General features: G+C 34.9%; 2 protein-coding genes across 2 annotated transcripts; one reads left to right on the top strand and one right to left on the bottom strand.

Moving 5' to 3' along the window:
- Positions 1-2,707: 2,707 nt before the first annotated feature.
- On the bottom strand, positions 2,708-9,623 carry LOC144442019 (neuronal acetylcholine receptor subunit alpha-7-like). Its single transcript, XM_078131290.1, has 7 exons — positions 9,587-9,623; positions 8,388-8,527; positions 7,559-7,603; positions 6,001-6,110; positions 5,502-5,694; positions 3,723-4,364; positions 2,708-2,827 (listed from the first exon to the last, which is right to left on the bottom strand). The coding sequence occupies exons 1-7, from the start codon at positions 9,621-9,623 to the stop codon at positions 2,708-2,710; spliced, it is 1,287 nt and encodes a 428-aa protein (XP_077987416.1).
- Positions 9,624-17,538: 7,915 nt separating this feature from the next.
- LOC144442018 (acetylcholine receptor subunit delta-like) lies at positions 17,539-19,357 on the top strand. The gene is made up of 3 exons (XM_078131289.1): positions 17,539-17,543; positions 17,875-18,064; positions 18,863-19,357. Exons 1-3 carry the CDS (start codon positions 17,539-17,541, stop codon positions 19,355-19,357), a joined length of 690 nt encoding a protein of 229 aa, XP_077987415.1.
- Positions 19,358-19,572: the final 215 nt, after the last annotated feature.

Here is a 19,572-nt window from a genome sequence, read left to right as displayed (position 1 = left end):
ATTATAAAATACTGGATCGTTCCTTTATGGAGTCTGTCAATTCAATGGGACTCGTCCCGTAGGTCATCCTTGCAAATAAATTTAAAAAAATATATTTCATTTTATATAACATTTTAATTAACAAGATAATACTTGACTTTATTTCGAGGCCTTGGTTATTTTTAAAGCTTGTAACCTGTAAATTTTCATCTTGAGAGGTGTCAGTGAGTGAGTGGCCGGAAATTTCCTGATATGATCATCCCATCAAAGTTACACAAACTGCAATTTCTAGAAACTGTTTTGTTAAACAAAATGACTTACTTGTAATTTCATGCACCCTGAACAGTACTGAATCACCTGTGGGTAAATGTGTTTGTGTAGCAGTATGTATACTTACCAAATAAAAATACCCCTAGAAGTAATGTTAAATTTTAAACGTAGAAACCCATCAATATGATTGCAAGGAAATATTTTCAGTTTGTGTTTAGGGTCAATCGAATATAAAATGAAATGATAAAATTGCTGCTTTTTTATGATCTCCTATAAATTAATTAGGTTAATAATCTATGTTTGACTGCGACCTTTACGAGTCCCATTATAGGTTCTTTTCTTATTATTAGTTAATGATAATAATACAAATGTGACTCATTGTTGGCATGGTTATGAGCATGATATATTGCCAAGAAAAAATACAAAATGAAAAGGCTGATAACATATATGAAATATAGATGAGCAGGTCATATTGCCAGGTTCTCTGATAAATACATAATAGACTTCACAGATAATAAACAGATATCAAAGACAGAGCAGAAACAACATGGCCCGGATGTTCAAAAGACATACGATAGTCGTAAACTTTGACGGTCTACACCAAGCATAGCATAACATAACATAACATAACATCACATCACATCACATCACATCACATCACATAACATAACATACCATACCATAATACAACATAAACACCACACAACACAACATAACATAACATAACATAACATAACATAACATATAACACAGCATAACAACACAACACAACATAACATGATGATAATTGAAACTGTCGTTCATAAGAATCTTAAAAACACGCACAGTTTACAGAATTTTCTAAAAGTTGGGATCTGTGTACCTCATAGACGGGTGTTACATTGGAGTAGTCATAGGTTTAGCCATACTGTAAACCGTAATATTTTCGCTAAAGATAAAATTTTGCGAATTTCGCGGAAGAGGGTAAACCGCGAAAAAAAGTCGTCGGCAATTATTGTTTCCCAAAGATCGACAAGACAAGTGGTACAGGCGCCTGTATAGTGAGTGACGTATCTGAAGTGAATGCTTGAGTGATAATTTGTCATAAATACGACAAATCCCCATCCACGGCGGCTAAATTACATGTAATTATCACACTTTCTATAGGCATCAAATAAGAATTGTTATCATTTCACTTTCGAACTTTTGAATGCTGCTGTTGTGTTGTCTTATTTTCCCCCTTCTCACCCATTCTTTGGTCTATTTGAAGCGTGCTCTTACCTTAAGACATTAAAAGTACGTCCCACTTGTAAACTGGCTTTGTCTGAGCCGACTTACCTGTACGTATGTAGTAACTAATGGTAGCTGTGGATGTCATCAGAGTTTGTTGAAATTACTGACTAGTTATAACTCAATTATGCGTTTGTCTGATAGACACGATTGGTGCAACTTGCATAATTAAATGATAATTTGTATCATAAACGATTTTTAACAATAGGGTATTATTATCCGGTTGCTGAAAATTTCATCTTTGAAATCAAACACTTAATACTTTTGGAATTGCATTGTGGTCACGCACATTAAGACATCACTCCACAGTTAGAACCATCCTTTACACAACAACGCTGGGGTTATACTGAAGTGAGTATTTAATCGTATGAAGGAAGGAAAAACGCTACTTGAAGTTACATCTCAACATATAAATATAAGGTGTGTACAAACTGTATGTGCAGTTACTAGGAGTTCAGTGTCTTTGTTTGCTGATACTGTTCAAATGTCCAAATATATATATATATATAATAGTCTATTCTGAGTTACAGTAATATATAACAAATATGAAATAATATAAAAGTGTCTAAATCAATCAATCGATCGCGATGAATTTGCTGTAATTTAGTAATTGAATATATAATCAGTTTGATTTGCATACTTTAGGAATTAACATAATTGGCTCATCGCGACATGCATATTGGACATGAATAGGTAACCGAAAATGTGATAGTTGTATATAAAGAAAGAAAGGTGAAGTGAAAGCAAAGTTTTTATATGTCACATGAAGTGACATATAAGTGACAAGAAACTGCCTCTTGTTTCCTCTCGAGCTCTGTGCTCTCTGTATGGTTCAACGATGAAAGTGCGTTCCAGAGGAAATGCATAAGAGTTTAATAACAGTAAATCCTAAATACTAGCGATCACTCACAGCATCTAATATAACATTTTCCTTAATTGATATATCATATTTGAATCAATATGTGAATATATAGAATTAGTAAGTTCCTTGCCAATACCGTATATGTTATCACCAATAACTGACTACAACGAATATCAAAGCTTGGGTTGAAAGTTTGATTTGGGATATCAGTCATCACTGCAATGCTAAGAAGACATTGATGTTGATAATAGATCTTCATTGGAACTTCAACATGACGCTACCGACAGGTTGATAGCAATTGCCATAGCAGATCGGATCTCTGGTCAATCAATAACCGGCAACTACACGGGGTAGAATGATCAACATTACCAGTGAGTAAGCCAAGACGTAGAAGACCAAACACATGCGGTCAAACACAGTAACAACCATCTGCCATTCATTCTGAGCCTGTTAAATTCATAAATAGAAGAAGAAAAAATTGTATTACAGTGCGCTCTGTCTGTGCGGTCGACCGTCCGTACACATCTATATCTCTGCCGTAACCATCCAATTTCATTCAACTCTGGAACAAAGGTGACATGTTCTATGGGGCGTGTGGACAAGTCAAAAGTTAATATTACAACATACAAATGACAATATGACCAAACGTGGCCAAGTTAGTGGTCCAATATCAATATTCACCACATAACTATATTACATAACACTTGAAGTGCGTGCCCACCTATTACTAAATGCAAGATTTTGCAAGACTTTGACCTTTGATCGATCTTCAGGGTCAATTATCAAAATTATGCATTTTTTTAAAAATATTACAGACACTTATTAACTCTAAAACCACAAAAAACTGAGACTCTATACGAGTACCTACTCCGATATTACCAAGTGCAGGCTTCATTTAATCCTTAAACTTAATTCATCAGGAATTTGTCCCTGGTCTGTATTATCAGATATGTTCTTACAACTACTATTGCTGTTGTTGTTGCTGCTATTTTCTTCGTTCTTATTTCTTTAAGTGAAAAGCATAAGTTGTGTTGTAACTTAATGAATTCTAGCTGCCACTTTGGGGCCGTGATGCAATTGTCTAACTTCAATTTAAAAAGCGTTAGTCACATGACAGTAAACATAGCACTAGTGTGTCCACTTGGATAGCGAATATTATTATTAAATTATACAAAAGTATGATATTATAGCGATGGATTATCAGACATGTATATTATATGGAAATCGTGGTTTAAAGTTATAACAGGTTAAATATTTTGGGGGTATAGCTGTTAACTTAAGTGAGTATCTCTTTCTCTTTAAAGAGAGGGACACAGTTGGTCGTTTGTAAATGGCAGCTTACCATTACTGGGTGTGCAGGCTGTGTATTGTTTTCCAAGAAGAGTTCTTGAGAGTGAATACCATTGATTTCAACCTGGTGCTCGCCATTTTTGACAGCTTGATCAGCAGGAGCGACCTTCACCGTATCAGGAATGTGTTGTTTTGGGTGAAATACTTTCAGACAATATGGATTTAGCATGATCTTCCGCACCACAAAAGGAACACGTTGTCCATCAGTACTCTTGGAATAAAGGTTGGACGCAATCGCAGACAGACATACGGCGAATCCTGACATCAGCATATTGAAGAAGAGGAATTGTAGAATCAGAGGAATTTCTTCTGAAGTCTTTGGCATGATGTCCGCCACAAGAAGATGGAATACATATGTAGCAAGGAGAAGGGAGACGCTGAGTGAACTTTTCTCTCCTGTGTTGGCCGGAAGTATGAAAACTACAGTTGTTAGGGTAGATATAACGATGCACGGTATGACAATATTGATGATGTAGTAAGTTGACTTTCTCTTCAGTTGAATATGAAATGTAAGAGTTGTGTATCTTCCCTTTACGTAATGATCTGTATTGGTCTCAGTCGGTGAACTCCTCACTTCCCATCCAGGATTGTGATAAGAGAGTGCAGTGTCAACGGAGAACAGTTTCAGAGTAACCTGATGTAACAAATTGATAAGAATTATGAGTATGGTATTTGATATAAACACTGTTGCAAAGTAAAGGACGCGAAGAACATTATGGTATAAGTACATGTACTGGGTGACAGTGCAACATTAGAAAAATGTGTGGTTCCGATTACGCTCAATTTTAGAATAGGTGGGGTAGGTAGATTTTTTATTTTGTTTTTATATAATTATCATATATATTTTTTTTCATTTAGTCTCTGTGTTATTGGTTTCTTCTCATCAGATGTACAGCCATTACAGATTGGAAGAACAGTTTTATACTGTCTTTTTACGTTGGTATCAGTTTCCGCACCCATTATTTCTTGCAAAACTTCACAGTTTTCGCGATTTTATTATGTTTTCCCGAATACGTAAAAACAAGATTAGGATCGGGTAAGCGGAACCAAACATTTTTTAGACCTTACCATAAGACTGTGGAACCCTAATTCATGACAATCCTACCTTTAGTCAATATGACATGTTTTAAGATCATTGGGTCATAATATGACATGAGAATATAAGTAGAAGTCAACCATTTCCATAAAAGGTATGGCAAATTTGAAAAAAATCTATTTGTATCTAATTTTCATATGGAATCGACTGTTTATGGTTATGTGTTTTATTAGAGATTGACCTACTCTCAATAACTTGGTAGTGTATTACATCATCTAGGTAATACATAACTGTAAGAAAACGTAATGAATTTGAAGTTTACGGTACAGACCCTAAAATCAGTCTCTCCAATGACAAGAATAGTTTGGATTATCAAATCATACATAGAAATTGGTATGACTGAAGTATATGAAGTGCATGGCCTCGATATTGAATATTAAATACGCGCGGTCATATAAAGGTAAGGAGACAAGTCAAACTAACATAATGATGGACTCATAACCAAACTTAAGCTTTCGCTTAAGATTTAAACCTGTCATTACACTACCTATGGCTAAAACTGACCACTAATAAACAAGTGGAATGTCATTTTACAAGTACTTGAATATTTCTAGCGAATACATCTTTGATTGCTAGATGAAACATAGGTTCGGTTGCAGTTAGTATAGGTTTAAAAGTAAACGTATGGACAGTCCTTCCCCCAAATTCTAAACAAGGTAACATTTACAGCCTTACCTGACTGTCGGGATATGACCTGGAAGTAAATTCTATTGGACAGTTTTGAATATCCATAGGAAAATAAGTGATATCCATTGTACAAACTGTCATCAGCACGTGATTGTATGCTACAGCTTGTACTCTTCCATCATGCATCAAGATATTTCTTTCGCCATTTTGATAAAGTCGTCCATTTGAATCTCGATCAGCACTGGAAAACAAAATGGTCCAGGAGTACATCAGTCGGTGAAGATCAATATTTATGTACTTCCATCAGATGGCCGCGGTTAAACCGAAACAAAAGGTGCTTGGATTATGTATAACAGTTCCTGAAATAATTTGTGTATTTTGAACAACAACAAAACTTGAGACAGTTTATAATATTCAAATGAGTGTCTGATATTAAAATTTGGAACAATGGGCTAGCGTTTGCTTTCTCTTCCCCTTATTGTATTGTTTTTTTCCATCATATACAAACAAATATATGCATGAATGTTACATATTTAACAAATCCTACTTGTTATCCAACACCGTATCAGGTCTCCAGACATCGTCCATCTCAATGACAAGAGAGGTCAAGTCGTCATACTCTTCCGGGTTCCACTGCAGGCGATTGTCATTCCAATCCTGAAAGTTTATTATTGTTTTATAAACATATGCCAAATAAAACCTTTTTGGGACTGAAGTTGTAATCTGCGCGGCATTATTACAATACACGCATCAATCCTCAGTAGGTCATCAGACCTATACGACCTGTATTATTCTGTACTATTCTGTACTATTTTCCGTGAATCAGAATATCTCGCCTTAGGTTGACAAGTACTAAACCTACTTCTAAATCAACTCTTGTCTATTTACTCCTTCAAATACATAGTAGTAATCTTTAAATGCTTTTCATAATTATGTAGTGAGCCTACTTTCGAATTCGTATCATGGCTTGGAGAAGATCCATAAAGTGTTTGTATCATGAACAGCCAATACGGCTGCCATCCTTCATAGGTTTATTATATGATCATGTTAGTCTCGGTTACCCATACTCCCACTGATTGGGGCTCTACTAAGAGACCTCTCAAACAAGAGTCTGGGGATTTCTAATTAAAGTCGTCTGCAGTCATGCAGAACTTTCTTCATGAAGAATGATGAATAATGAATGGGCTTACAAGGTCCGTTCTTCGCATAGTAATTATGATATTATGATATGAATTGTGGAGTCATGATGGGTGAATGGCTAGCATGGCCGGCTTGGAATCTACAGGTTGCAGGTTCGAGCCCCGTCGCTGCCTGCTGTTTGTTTCTGAGTGGCTAAAGTCCTTGGGCAAGATTTGAACCACAACTGGGGACCTGGTAGGATGTAGGTTGCAATGTGAAGGCTTTAATCCTATACGCTTAAATGGCTGCAATGGATTGTATGCTCCCCGGGGAGTTGAGGAAGACTAAAGGTCTGATCCGAGCCAGGGGTAATAATTGTAAAGCGCTTTGAGCACGGAGTGGGAAAGCGCTATATAAAAAACCAACATTATTATTATTATGATATATCGGTGGCTTTATACCTATCGCGACGGAATGAGGATCGTTCCTTGGGCAAGATTTGAACCACAACTGGGGACCTGGTAGGATGTAGGTTGCAATGTGAAGGCTTTAATCCTATACGCTTAAATGGCTGCAATGGATTGTATGCTCCCCGGGGAGTTGAGGAAGACTAAAGGTCTGATCCGAGCCAGGGGTAATAATTGTAAAGCGCTTTGAGCACGGAGTGGGAAAGCGCTATATAAAAAACCAACATTATTATTATTATGATATATCGGTGGCTTTATACCTATCGCGACGGAATGAGGATCGTTCAGCGTGTAATGTTGTACGTGAACAATTCCATTCCCAGAATGCACCGCTCTAGACAATTTTGAATCATTACGATTCCCCAGACTCTCGTCTAAAGGATCTCGTAGTAGAACCCCAAGCGATGAGAGTCTGGGTATTAACCGAAACTAATGATTGTGTACATTGTGTCGATGTAAAAACAGAAAATGGCCTAAGTATCAGACATCTACATAATCAGACGTTAATGCGTTGATTACCTGAAATACAGATGCTTGAACCTCAATCTTTTGTTCTCTAACGTCCTAAAAGGTAACAAAAAGACAATAACACTTATAAGAAACACTATTACGCTTAGCAAAATTGATAACAGTTGAACAATAAGGTCTATACACTGTACTGTCTACACTATGAAGCCTGGACAGATTTTGGAAAGCAGAACCTTTTAAAAACATATTTAAAAACGCATCAATGAATAGGTTAGTTAACAACTAGCAAACAACTATTACAACTGTTCTAATCAACAAGATCAAATATGGGCCAAGCATGCGCATTTCAGCTTCACTGATGCTATTTATTGTAAACAATAGTTCCTTTCACATTCTTGACATAAAGGAGCTATTAATTGCTTAGGACATGATCAAACTCAAGAGATATTTTATCACGATCAATGATTGCAACCAGTTATTTAAAACAATATCAAATATATATATCTCTTTGCAAAACATTTGTAATACATGTTTTATATCAATCAATCAATCAATAAATCAATCAATAAATCAATCAATAAATCAATCAATCAATCAATCAATCAATCAATCAATCAATCAATCAGTCAGTCAATCAATCAATCAACCGATCGATCGATCGATCAATCAATCAATCAATCAAAAATCAATCAAAAAATCAATGAACAAGCAAGCAGGCAATCAATCATGCAAAGGAGCAAGCAAGCAAGCAAGCAAGGAAACAAGCAAACAAATAAATAAATAAATAAATAAATAAAATAAATCATCAAAGGTACAAAAGAAAATGAAACAAACACAAAAACAAGCATTAAGTGATTATTTATTTAACTAATACACATACCACGTCTATTATTCGACGGATGAACAGCCAAAAGTCTATTTCTACTGGTTCTGATGCATTGATTCCTGGTCGAATATTCTTTGAATAGTTTGTAAAAAGAGCCTTGTACAGACGTTCTTCTGTTTCGCTGGTGAGAACATCTGAAAGAGTACACATACACAGTTCACAACGTTATAAATTCACATCAAACGTAACAAGACTTCTTCTTTCGAAGACATAGCTCCCACCACTAATGTACTACTTATCAATTTTTAACATAATGGTTATATCAACAAGCACAGCACGGGTGTCTTCATTTTAATAGTGTCTATATGCAAAACTCCAGGTGTACATTAGATGGACCTTATACATGTAGGTTGTGAGGCAGCTTATCTCGGATAATATTGATGTTGACACCTAAATGGTGACTCTATAAAAACACATCCAAAGTTATTGTGCAAACTGATCATTGACATTGAATATGAATGGTGTAGCACGTAAAGAACAATATATGTGAAGCAGAGTTTCAATTTAGAGTTGCTTGGCAACAATTTATATGATATAAATCATGAGATAAAACTCCAGGACCCAACGTTTTTGAAAATATCCTTCTTTTCTGGAGTCTTTGTCTAATTCATACACGACAATATTACCAGTAGTGAAATATGAATGAGACCATCATTTATCCATATTATACTTTATGTTTGGGAAAACGCAAAACTACAAATGGCGTGTGTGATAAAAGCTTTCAATGCTGCAATAATGAGATGCGATGATGCTTGTGAATTACATTGGGGAGACAACGTTGACGACATCAACGAAATCGATCATAACGAGAAGTCACATAGTCATCCTCAACTGCTAAGAACAGGAACCTTCAGTTCATTCTCCGTCTATCTCCTACAGCTGGCAACAAATGCACATTTAAGCCTTTTCAATTTCATGATACCTGCGCGTTCTGTTATCGTATGAGAAAAAAAGCAAATAACTACACTGAAAAGAACCGTAATCGAAAGCCTTTGGATCTACGTAGAGATAGCCCTCCTACTATTCACACAGACAATCATATCGAAAAGTAACATACAAATGAACGTAACAGATATCGATTCCCAGCACAAAGACTTGTACAAGAATAGATTATATAATGAATATGATTGTATTTTTAGTTGTGATAATATAGAGTTTGGATTGTGATTGGTTGAAGAGAGATGTTTGTTTACGTTCAATCATCTTATTGAACTGCCTTAATTGCGTCATGCTGTGTTCAGCAGTAAAAGTGTTGTTATCTATCAATGAAACTTTCCTCAATAACAATCATGCTGTGTTCAGCAGTAAAAGTGTTGTTATCTATCAAGTAAAATAACAACCTAAACTTGCAAATAGTGTACTGTATTACATGGAATTCGAAGCGTGCATTCGTAAGATATTCATATTGTCTAATCATTGAAAATGGATACTAATACCTAATCGCTTCTTGCCATTAGCATAAAAAGTGCAAAATCACACATTGTCATGTGCAGCAAATGTTATTAGAGTTTATACAGTAGATGTTGAGGTATCGTATACAGAAGGGAACATAGATATATTAAGTGCTTGATCCTTTGTGAACTTCACATTCTTTAAATGTTTTATTTGAAATTTCAATATACAGGTACAATAATTTCATCCAATCCCCGGAGATAGTGTTGCCTTTGGTTTGACCAGTTCATGATCAACGGTTAACTGTGTTAGTTTGTTAAATGATGTCATTGGACGAGCTGCACAGAGTATGCAAAGTACCTATGGCCGCAGAAATCACAACAGAGTAAATAAAGCATGGTGGGATATGGAGTGTGAAAATGTTCGAAAAGAAAAATTCAACAAGCTTAAAAAGCTTCGTTCTTCAAATAATGGCAATGCTCTAATGGAGTATAAATTGTCTAGGAATAACTTTACCCGACTTTGTCGTGATAAAGTTAAATGTTATAAGGATAAACAAAAGAATATTTTAATGCAAAGCTGCAACAACTCCTCCCACTTCTGGAATATAATTAAAAGTATCAGGGGGAATATAACGTAAACCAAAAATGCAATATACAGCCATCCGAGTGGTTTAATTATTTCAAAACATTATTGAATCCCACTGATGCTAATTCTCATGTTGACATGGTCACGATATTTCATGTGACGAATGTCGTAACAACATACCCACAGGTGTCAATGCAAATATAACTCTTGATGAAATTTATGAAGTCATTAACAGTTTTCCAAACAATAAAGCTCCAGGGCCTGATGGTTTTATCTGTGAACTCTTCAAAAAGGGTTTGCACACACTTTCTACTCGATTGCAGCTCTTATTTTATTATATTTTAAGTAATTATAAATTTCCGAGCGACTTGGGTAAGGGTATTATTTGTCCTTTGTTTAAAAAAAGGATGTAGAACAGATGTAAACAATTACTGAGGGATTTCTCTCCTATCAATCACTAGCAAAATCTTCACAAAGATTATAAATGGTCGTCTTGTTAATTGGGCAAAAGAACAGTCTATTATAGTTGAATCCCAGGCAAGTTTTAGGAAAGGGTATTCAACCATAGACAATTTATTTACTTTGCAATCTTTGACTTGTAAATATCTTTCACAGAGAGGAGGTCGCATGTATTGCATATTCATTGACTTCTCCAAAGCATTTGATCGAGTGAATCATGTTTACCTTTGGCATAGACTCATAACTTATGGATTACATAGTAGGGTTCGAGCTGTTTTACGTTCAATGTATAGTAATCTTCAGTCTTGTGTTCGTTGTAATGATGGAATTACAGAGTACTTTCATTGTAAGATTGGAAAGAGACAGGGATGCATGTTAAGTCCTCTTTTATTTTCTTTGTTTATTAATGAGTTGGGGAATTATATGAATGACAATGCAGCAGGTGATATTTTCGTAAGCGAAGATTCTCCTTCTGTCGGTGTCTTAATGTATGCTGATGACGTTGCAGACGCGGCAGATTTGCCAATCTGGTTACAACGTAAAGTGAATAAACTAGATAACTTTTGTAAACATTGGGCAATGGAAATATATTTGGACACGACAAAGATAATTGTCTTTCGTAATGGTGGTCCATTAAGACGGTCTGAGAAATGGTTTTATAGAGGACATGAGATAAATGCCGTGTCATATTACAACTATCTAGGCTTATTAATTTCTTCACGATTGTCTTGGTCACCGGCAAAAAGAACTTACTTGTGAGAAGGAACAAAGCACTATTTCAAATTCAAACTGTTATCAGGAAGTTAGGTATATCACTCAAACATTCTTTTAAACTATTCGATGCAATTGTTGTACCAATAGTTTGCTATGGTAGTGAAATTTGGGGATTTGAATATGCTGAACAGGTCGAAAGAATACAGTACAGGTTTTGCCGTTTTCTGCTTGGTGTAAACAGTAATGTTAATTCAGAGGCTCTACTTGGAGAATGTGGCAGATTTCCTCTTTGTTTTGTATATTTTAAACGCTGTATCAACTATTGGGTAAAGCTGATTGGTATGGAAAGTGATAGGTATCCCAAAGCGGGTTATTTAATTAATGCTGAAAAGACTTGATCAAGCAGGTAGAAAAACTTGGGCTACACATATTAAGCGTTTGTTGATGAGATATGGATTTGGCATTGTTTGGTTTGAGCAGCAGGTTGGTGACCAAGAAGTTTAAAAAAAAAATATTTTCTCAAAGATTAAGAGACTGCTGTTTACAGGAATGGTCTACCGCAATCAATGATTCAGCCAGACTTCGTGCATACAGTGAATTCAAATCAGAACTTGAACCTGAAAAGTATCTGACGTGTATTTCAGTTTTTGCCATTAAACAGGCTCTGGCTCGATTTCGATGCTCAAGTCACAAACTTAGAATTGAAACTGGAAGACATGAAAATGTGTTTCTAGACGATCGTAACTGTCCTTTCTGTACTCATCAAAATGTAACTATTGTAGAAGATGAATATCACTTTCTTTTGATATGTCCATTATATGCTCTTGATAGATGCGCATGCGTATATGTTGTCAACCTTGGGGTATACAATCCCCAGGGGTGGCATGGTCTATTGCTTAAATGTTTAACGTTTTAGAATGACAGTGAGTCTTTCTATAGGGAAATAATATCGGCATTTTATTACAACTTCAATAACAAATATGTGAGAAAGAATAAACGTCAAAGGGGCACAGCAATTAAAGGTATTTCACAATATTCAAGTTTTACATAATAATTTAGTATATGGCCGAGAGCATAAGGAGGTCTGAAATGTTCTAACATGAGAAAAAGCTTGTTACCAATAACCTTTCTATCTGATTTATGATAGTGAAAATAAAATAATATAACCTGTAGAATTACGCCATTAACTGTATAGTAGCAAAATCACCAAATAGTACGTTCAACAAAATAGGCATATGTTTTTTTGTATTATAGTGTGCAATTACGTTATGAGATAAGACTCCGTAAATATGTAGCCGTCAGTTTATAATTTCATATAATAGAATCTACGGTATATTTAATGAGTATTTTTCCTACCTCATTATATTCAGCTTTGATCTTTCAATTCTCGCATTTATTCAAACAGAGACCCTGCTTCTGTTATGACAAGTTGTTTTGATTGTATTGTCCGACATGTTAAAGTATGTGTGAGGAATTCAATTTATGTCCATTCAGGACAGGATAGAGCTGCCATAATTTGGTCATCGCTATTATGGAAAACTCTCAAAAAACTTCAATATAGAGGACATACGTATACTACTTTTTGTTATTGTTTAACTATGCTTGTGTTTGATATTAAAAGCGTGCTCACGTGCACGCACAACCCCCCCCCCCCCCCACACACACACACAAATTCGTGCACAATCATACACAATAATGCTATACACATCTTCACCCATTGAAAGTAGTCAACCTGATTATATTGCAAGACTGGAGTGAGTGTCTATTTCTTGCATGTATAATATAAATCATTCAGTTATATTACGTGATTTTTCACATTCAAAATATCCAGAATCATAAATTAGGATATTGCTATTATATTTTCACGATTCCTGATCTCTATTCTACCTTCTACGATAATATATTTTGAAGCTATACCATAGTTACTAGACATATATGCTACAGTCATTTTCAATTTACGTGATATTATAACGTGTTAAGTTCAAATATCACACAATCATTCATATTAGTCTTGCTCTAGAAAATGCCATACGAATTTCAAGAAGGTTGTCCACCTTGATCTTATTCCATATGATCCTTACATAAAAAATATGGATAAACTTTTAGCATAATGTAGTACTTGGGAAGATGAACAAACAGCTGGTGTTAACAGAACCGCAGGAAGTCTCACGACAGGAAAGAAACGGCAGTAACGTGCTGTAGCATTACTGACTGTCTGGAGAGCATCGTCATCCTTGACGATGTGAAGCTACATTCCCGCCAAAATGTATTACCAGAATTGCCGTTTACCCCGCTAATCCCACTGCTAGATTTTGACAATATTACAAATTCTAACAAAATGTTTAACTTCATGTACTTACCTCTTGTGCAGAACAACATTATCACCACTAAAAAAACTTGATTTGCCATAATGTCTATTCTCTTACCGTTGCCAATATTCCACGGAATTACTAACCAAAGAGGATGTACACAAATTATGCAGGCTCTGTACTGAAGGTACTGAAGGTAACGTTTTGTGCATCAGCGCAATGACGTCATTATTAATTACCATATCTGAGACATTTTATATTGAACATTATAAGGGATTAACATGTATTTCACTATTGACATACATGGTGATTTGTTATTATCGCTTTTTAGCATAATTCGACTGAGGTTCGGTATTACTATAGGCATGGCAAAGTCTCTCTCTCTCTCTCTCTCTCTCTCTCTCTCTCTCTCTCTCTCTCTCTCTCTTTCTCTCTCTCTCTTTGTCTGTGTGGATGCGTGTGTGAACGATTTAAAGTAAGAAAACACCAGACCGATTGACTTGGTATTTAGAGGGGATATCATTTAGGTCTCTAATTGGTAAATTGTTGAAATGGAAATGAATGCAGCACAGGTGAGTGCTTTGCCTCTGGGGCAAAATATCATTTTGGGTTTAAAAAAACCCAGACCAAAACAAAGACAAACAATAATAACTTTCACTCTTAAAATAACTGGGGAGGGTGACCTTAAATTCAGCAGGAAGTTCTAAGGGATCAGTAAATGAAGAATTGTCCATGACATGATGATTTCATCAGTGATATGGAAATTGGGTCTAAAATGTGTCCTTTTGGTCAAACATCTGTAATTCCAAGAATACTAAACATAATGGTTGGGAGGTTTCTATGGGAATGTAGATGAAACATTGTTTAGCACATGATGATCTAGTCAGTGATATGTAAATTAGGTCTAACAATTTTGGTTGAAACCTTAATTTTCGAAAACTACTAGGTGCATGGTACTGAAATTTGATAGGCAATGCTTGTTGTTGTTGTTGTTGTTGTTGTTGTTGTTGTTGTTGTTGTTGTTAATGTTGTTGTTGTTGTTGTTGTTGTTGTTGGCAAATCTTGTTCAAGACAAGCCATACATTTTGCGAAGATAACAAATAATTTGGTAGGCAAGTGAATAAACGTCAAAACAATTATGCAAATATGACTGACAACAAGATCATTCCCATAGCAACAGTCAAATGATGGTGTATATAGCAAAGATAGGTAGGCAAGTCGCTAAACATCCAACAACTCATAACATGATTGTCCAGCAACCACGGACATAGTAACTGCCAAATGATGGTGTACATTGCAAACATGACAACACAGATTGATAGACAAGCTGATAAACATGCAAAACGTGAATGCACATATGCCGAGTAACAACACCATGCCTATTAGAACACCCCAACAACAGTTTATGACAATGATAACAACAGGAATTGATAGGCACATGAATAAACATTAATAAAATAAACATATATATGCCTGACTGCAATTGACTATGCAAATAGCAACAGTGCAATGATTATTTATATTAGAAAGATAACAACAGGAATGGTTAGGTAAGGTGACAAACATTTTGAAGATAAAAACCGACACATAAACTATATAATCGTGCTACAACGCCATTGGCGCTATTCATATATATATATATATATATATATATATATATATATATATATATATATATATATATATATATATATATATATATATATATATGTGTGTGTGTGTGTGTGTTGAGGGTAGAAGAAAATCAAGTCGGGTTTTTCGTCTCTACAAGCCTGTTTCGTGAAACAGGCTTGTAGAGACGAAAAACCCGACTTGATTTTCTTCTACCCTCAACATATACTCCGCTCTGCGTGCAGACGTATCGAGCACTGTACTACGGACAAATCTTACCACTGACTTCCTATATATATATATATATATATATATATATATATATATATATATATATATATATATATATATATATATATATATATATATATATATAATATCATCATGATATTACAAAATGTGAGACTAAAGAGTTTAATTACTCTGAAAACGCTACCGATCGTTCTTGGACAGCATTTCCAATCTTCAAAAGATGTCCAAATTGTTCGATCGACGTTTATTATCTCCATTATTATTCCTGACATGAAATTAGATTACTTTATTTCAGTACATCAACACAGAATCTAGTACGAAATTTGTTCCCGTCGTTCATAGAAAAAAACATGCAGAAATTGCAGAAATGGTTAAGAATTAGGTAGAGATCAATGTAGGTAATTAGCGTCCATGACACTTCTGTAACGGGTACTATAATGATCTGACAACAGCAATGTTATCACCACTCTGTAAGGAATAGATGCAAATGTGATTTTAATGAATAATCAGTTGATAAGAACCCATTATGAAAACAACTGCACTGTTTGGCAAGTCGGCTCCATATGTGCTATCTCGTTACAAGAGGTCGTAATAGTCGAGATGTTCAATTATTTCTTAGGGTAGACTTTGTGCTTTTGTAGTTGATTACGCTGTTTTTGTAGGCAATACACGTCAACTTAATCTATGAATTAATGATAGAGATATGTAGGTCTAAAACTTAAACAACTCACTATAGCCATACAAACATTTAGTGTTACAGGTGAATTACAAAATATAGCACTAGTTTTTCTAGTGAGTTATCTACCTACCTACCTACCTACCTACCTACCTACCTATCTAATATTATTGTTTGTTAATTTGTTTTAATTATTTATTTACTTTTTTTTATTTACTGATTTATCTGTCTATTTAATGCCTAATATCCTCATTACAAAGCAAATTTCTTTTCTTTTTTTAAATTATTGCATAATAATAACAACATTAACAGTACTACAGTGTACTATAATAATGATACGAAAAATAATAATAGTATACCCACCTTCAGATCAGATAAACCCAAGCTTGTTAATTGAACCTAAATTAAATACGCCCTATGCATATAGTTATATTTGGTTTTCATCATTTTGTCCGTAGAGGGGGATCTCCATTAATGTTTTGATTCATCTTAATTTTCTCAAATTTTATGTTAAAAAGTTTAGCGTTAGAAGGGAAACATTGGTCCTATCAGTCTTAACTCATCACCTTTATTCCGTCCTAGCAGTTCTATTTATTCAAAGCTGTTATAAGGACAGCATAATTGATCTATTTATCCAAGCCAGATTGTCATACTGTACAGAGGGTGACCCAGATATTATTATAAGATAAATTGGCAATCTCTAAGAACGTCAATATTTGCAAATGTCATGGGTACAAAACTCTCGTATTGTGTGTCGTGAAACAAAAATCTAAACACATGACTGGTTTATCTGCATATAAATTACGGTATAGATATTCAAATTTAGTTAGTGATAACCGTCAATTTGGATGAAACTAAACACTGCCCTGTCATGACAAGATAGTCTTGTGTCAAATTTATTACCAGTCGTTTAAATAACATATAAAGACACAGGGACAGTGTCGTATCTAATATGTCATAAATATACAAATTGGTTAATACACATGCGTACATGTTTAAATTACTGCTCACGTCGTCTGTTTAAAATAATTCTGTTTTGCACATTAGTTACCAAATTAATAACTAACATAAAAATGCATTTTGAATTGATATTGATGTCAAAACATGACAATGATGATTACCCAACTGACATCTATCAATGAACATGTCGTGAGTCATGACCTGACGACATCAATTTCAACACAGTGTGATTTCTATATTATGGGTCATGGACATAAAAGCAGATATGTGCTATAGTTGTATCGAAGATAAAACATCTGTAGCTTAGTACAGCAAATTCACAATACCGTTCAGCTTTTCTGTTTGATACAACCATGCAGAACCCAATACGAATCTGGAGATGCTACACTTTAAGATAGCAATATTGAACGAGTACAGTTTCTTGCTACATTTTGTCTAAAATTATATTCCTATTGCCTCGGTTTAACCACCTAATTGAAATTTATCTTTACTAATTAATATACTGTGTTTTCCTCTTCAGTGCTGATCGAGATTCAACAGGACGACTTTATCAAAATGGTGAAAGAAATATCTTGATGCATGATGGTACAATACAATATCTAGCTTTGAAGATAATGATGACAGTTTGTGAAATGTGCATAATTAATTTCCCGATGGATATTCAAAACTGTCCAATAGCATTTATTTCCTGGTCATATCCCGACAGTCAGGTAAGGTGGTCAATATTATACCTTTAGGTTGAAAGAGTTCTTGTATATCAACACGTTTTGAAAAATACGAGCTATCATAATGGTGATAGCATTGTTGACAATTAGCTACTACGCAAGTACAAAACAGCCATTTATTAACAAATTTAAATCTACCGTAAATAAGGTTATTTTCGGAGAAGCTTGGCCATGCTGTTAAACGAATTGTCAAGATCAGTGAGCGTGATCACAAGGTTTCACGTTAAGATAGACACAAGACAGTTAACAGAAAAACATCACATATACAGTGTGGACTCTTTATTTAGTTACTGATATAAACAATAACTGAATTTAAAAAAAACAGTTCAGTTGGCTGCTGACCATGGATTTTGTTTGAACTTCAAGAAAGTATACCTCGTGCCTATTGTAATTGCAGTAGTATGCATGTCGTTACTGTTTATATCATTTAACTAAATAAAGAGTTTGTAAGTGATGTTTGTGTGTTCTCATTTTGGTCTCTATCTCAACATGAAACCTTGTGATCAGGCTCACTGATCTTGATAGTCCGTCTAATAGCTTGGGCAAGCTTCTTCGAAAAGAGCCGTGACATCACAATTCAAAGATTTCTTACAGCATGTTACAAACGGCTGATGGCGGTTTTGTCATGACAAGTTGGACTATTTTACAGTAATACCACGCAATCGATTAGTACATACATGATATTGCATCATATTTTGTCAGCGTCATTTACCTGTTCAAAAGAGGACATATAAATTAGAGAGCATGAGTTATAAAATCTAGTATGTCATTTATATAATATAGGTCGCTTTAAAACTACCAAGGGATTATGGTGACTCTGTGATCGATCCACAAGATTTCTCGGAAAATTCTGGATGGGATGTCCTGAGTGCACCAGCTGAGACCATTACAACCTACTACTTAGCCGGAAGTTACGTAAAACTTATATTTTATATTCAATTGAAGAGAAAGCCAACTTACTACATCATCAACATCGTCCTACCCTGCATTGTTCTGTCTATCCTGACAACTATAGTGTTCATACTTCCAGCAAGCACAGGAGAAAAAAGTGGACTCAGCGTCTCTCTCCTTTTAGCTACATATGTATTCAATCTTCTTGTGGCGGATATCATGCCAGTCACTTCAGAAGAAATTCCTCTGATTTCACAATTCCTCATCTTCAATATGCTGATGTCAGGTCTTGCTGTATTTCTGTCTGCTATTGCATCCAACTTTTATTCCAAGAGTATTGACGGACAACGTTGTCTTCTGTTTATGGATTTAACAGACACAGAATGAATGGCAGATGCTCGTTACAGTGTTTGACCGTTTGTGTTTGGTTTTCTACATACTGACGTATTAATAATATAATAATAATAACGACTTTTATTTCAAAAAAGAAAAAGGGTGACCCTGTTAGGTCCAGCCTAATCTTCCCAGGGGCCCTAAAGCAAATGTACACAATACAAACAACAAAAACAAAACAAGGTAACACACATAAAAATTGAAAAACA

The sequence above is a fragment of the Glandiceps talaboti genome, chromosome 11, assembly GCF_964340395.1.
Source record: "Glandiceps talaboti chromosome 11, keGlaTala1.1, whole genome shotgun sequence".
Lineage (NCBI taxonomy): Eukaryota > Metazoa > Hemichordata > Enteropneusta > Spengelidae > Glandiceps > Glandiceps talaboti.
The sequence above is the reverse complement of the archived record's forward strand: the minus strand, read 5'-3'. Positions and strand labels throughout refer to the sequence as shown.

Excerpts from the sequence above, each read along its gene's own strand:
- LOC144442018 (XM_078131289.1), top strand. Across the intron at positions 18,065-18,862 it reads GGTCATATCCCGACAGTCAG|GTCGCTTTAAAACTACCAAG; the intron begins GTAAGGTGGTCA and ends TATATAATATAG.
- LOC144442019 (XM_078131290.1), bottom strand. The coding sequence starts at position 9,623 with ATGACGCAATTAAGGCAGTTCAATAAGATGATTGAAC. Across the intron at positions 7,604-8,387 it reads TCCGTCGAATAATAGACGTG|GACGTTAGAGAACAAAAGAT; the intron begins GTATGTGTATTA and ends GTTACCTTTTAG. Across the intron at positions 6,111-7,558 it reads TTCAAGCATCTGTATTTCAG|GATTGGAATGACAATCGCCT; the intron begins GTAATCAACGCA and ends ATAAACTTTCAG.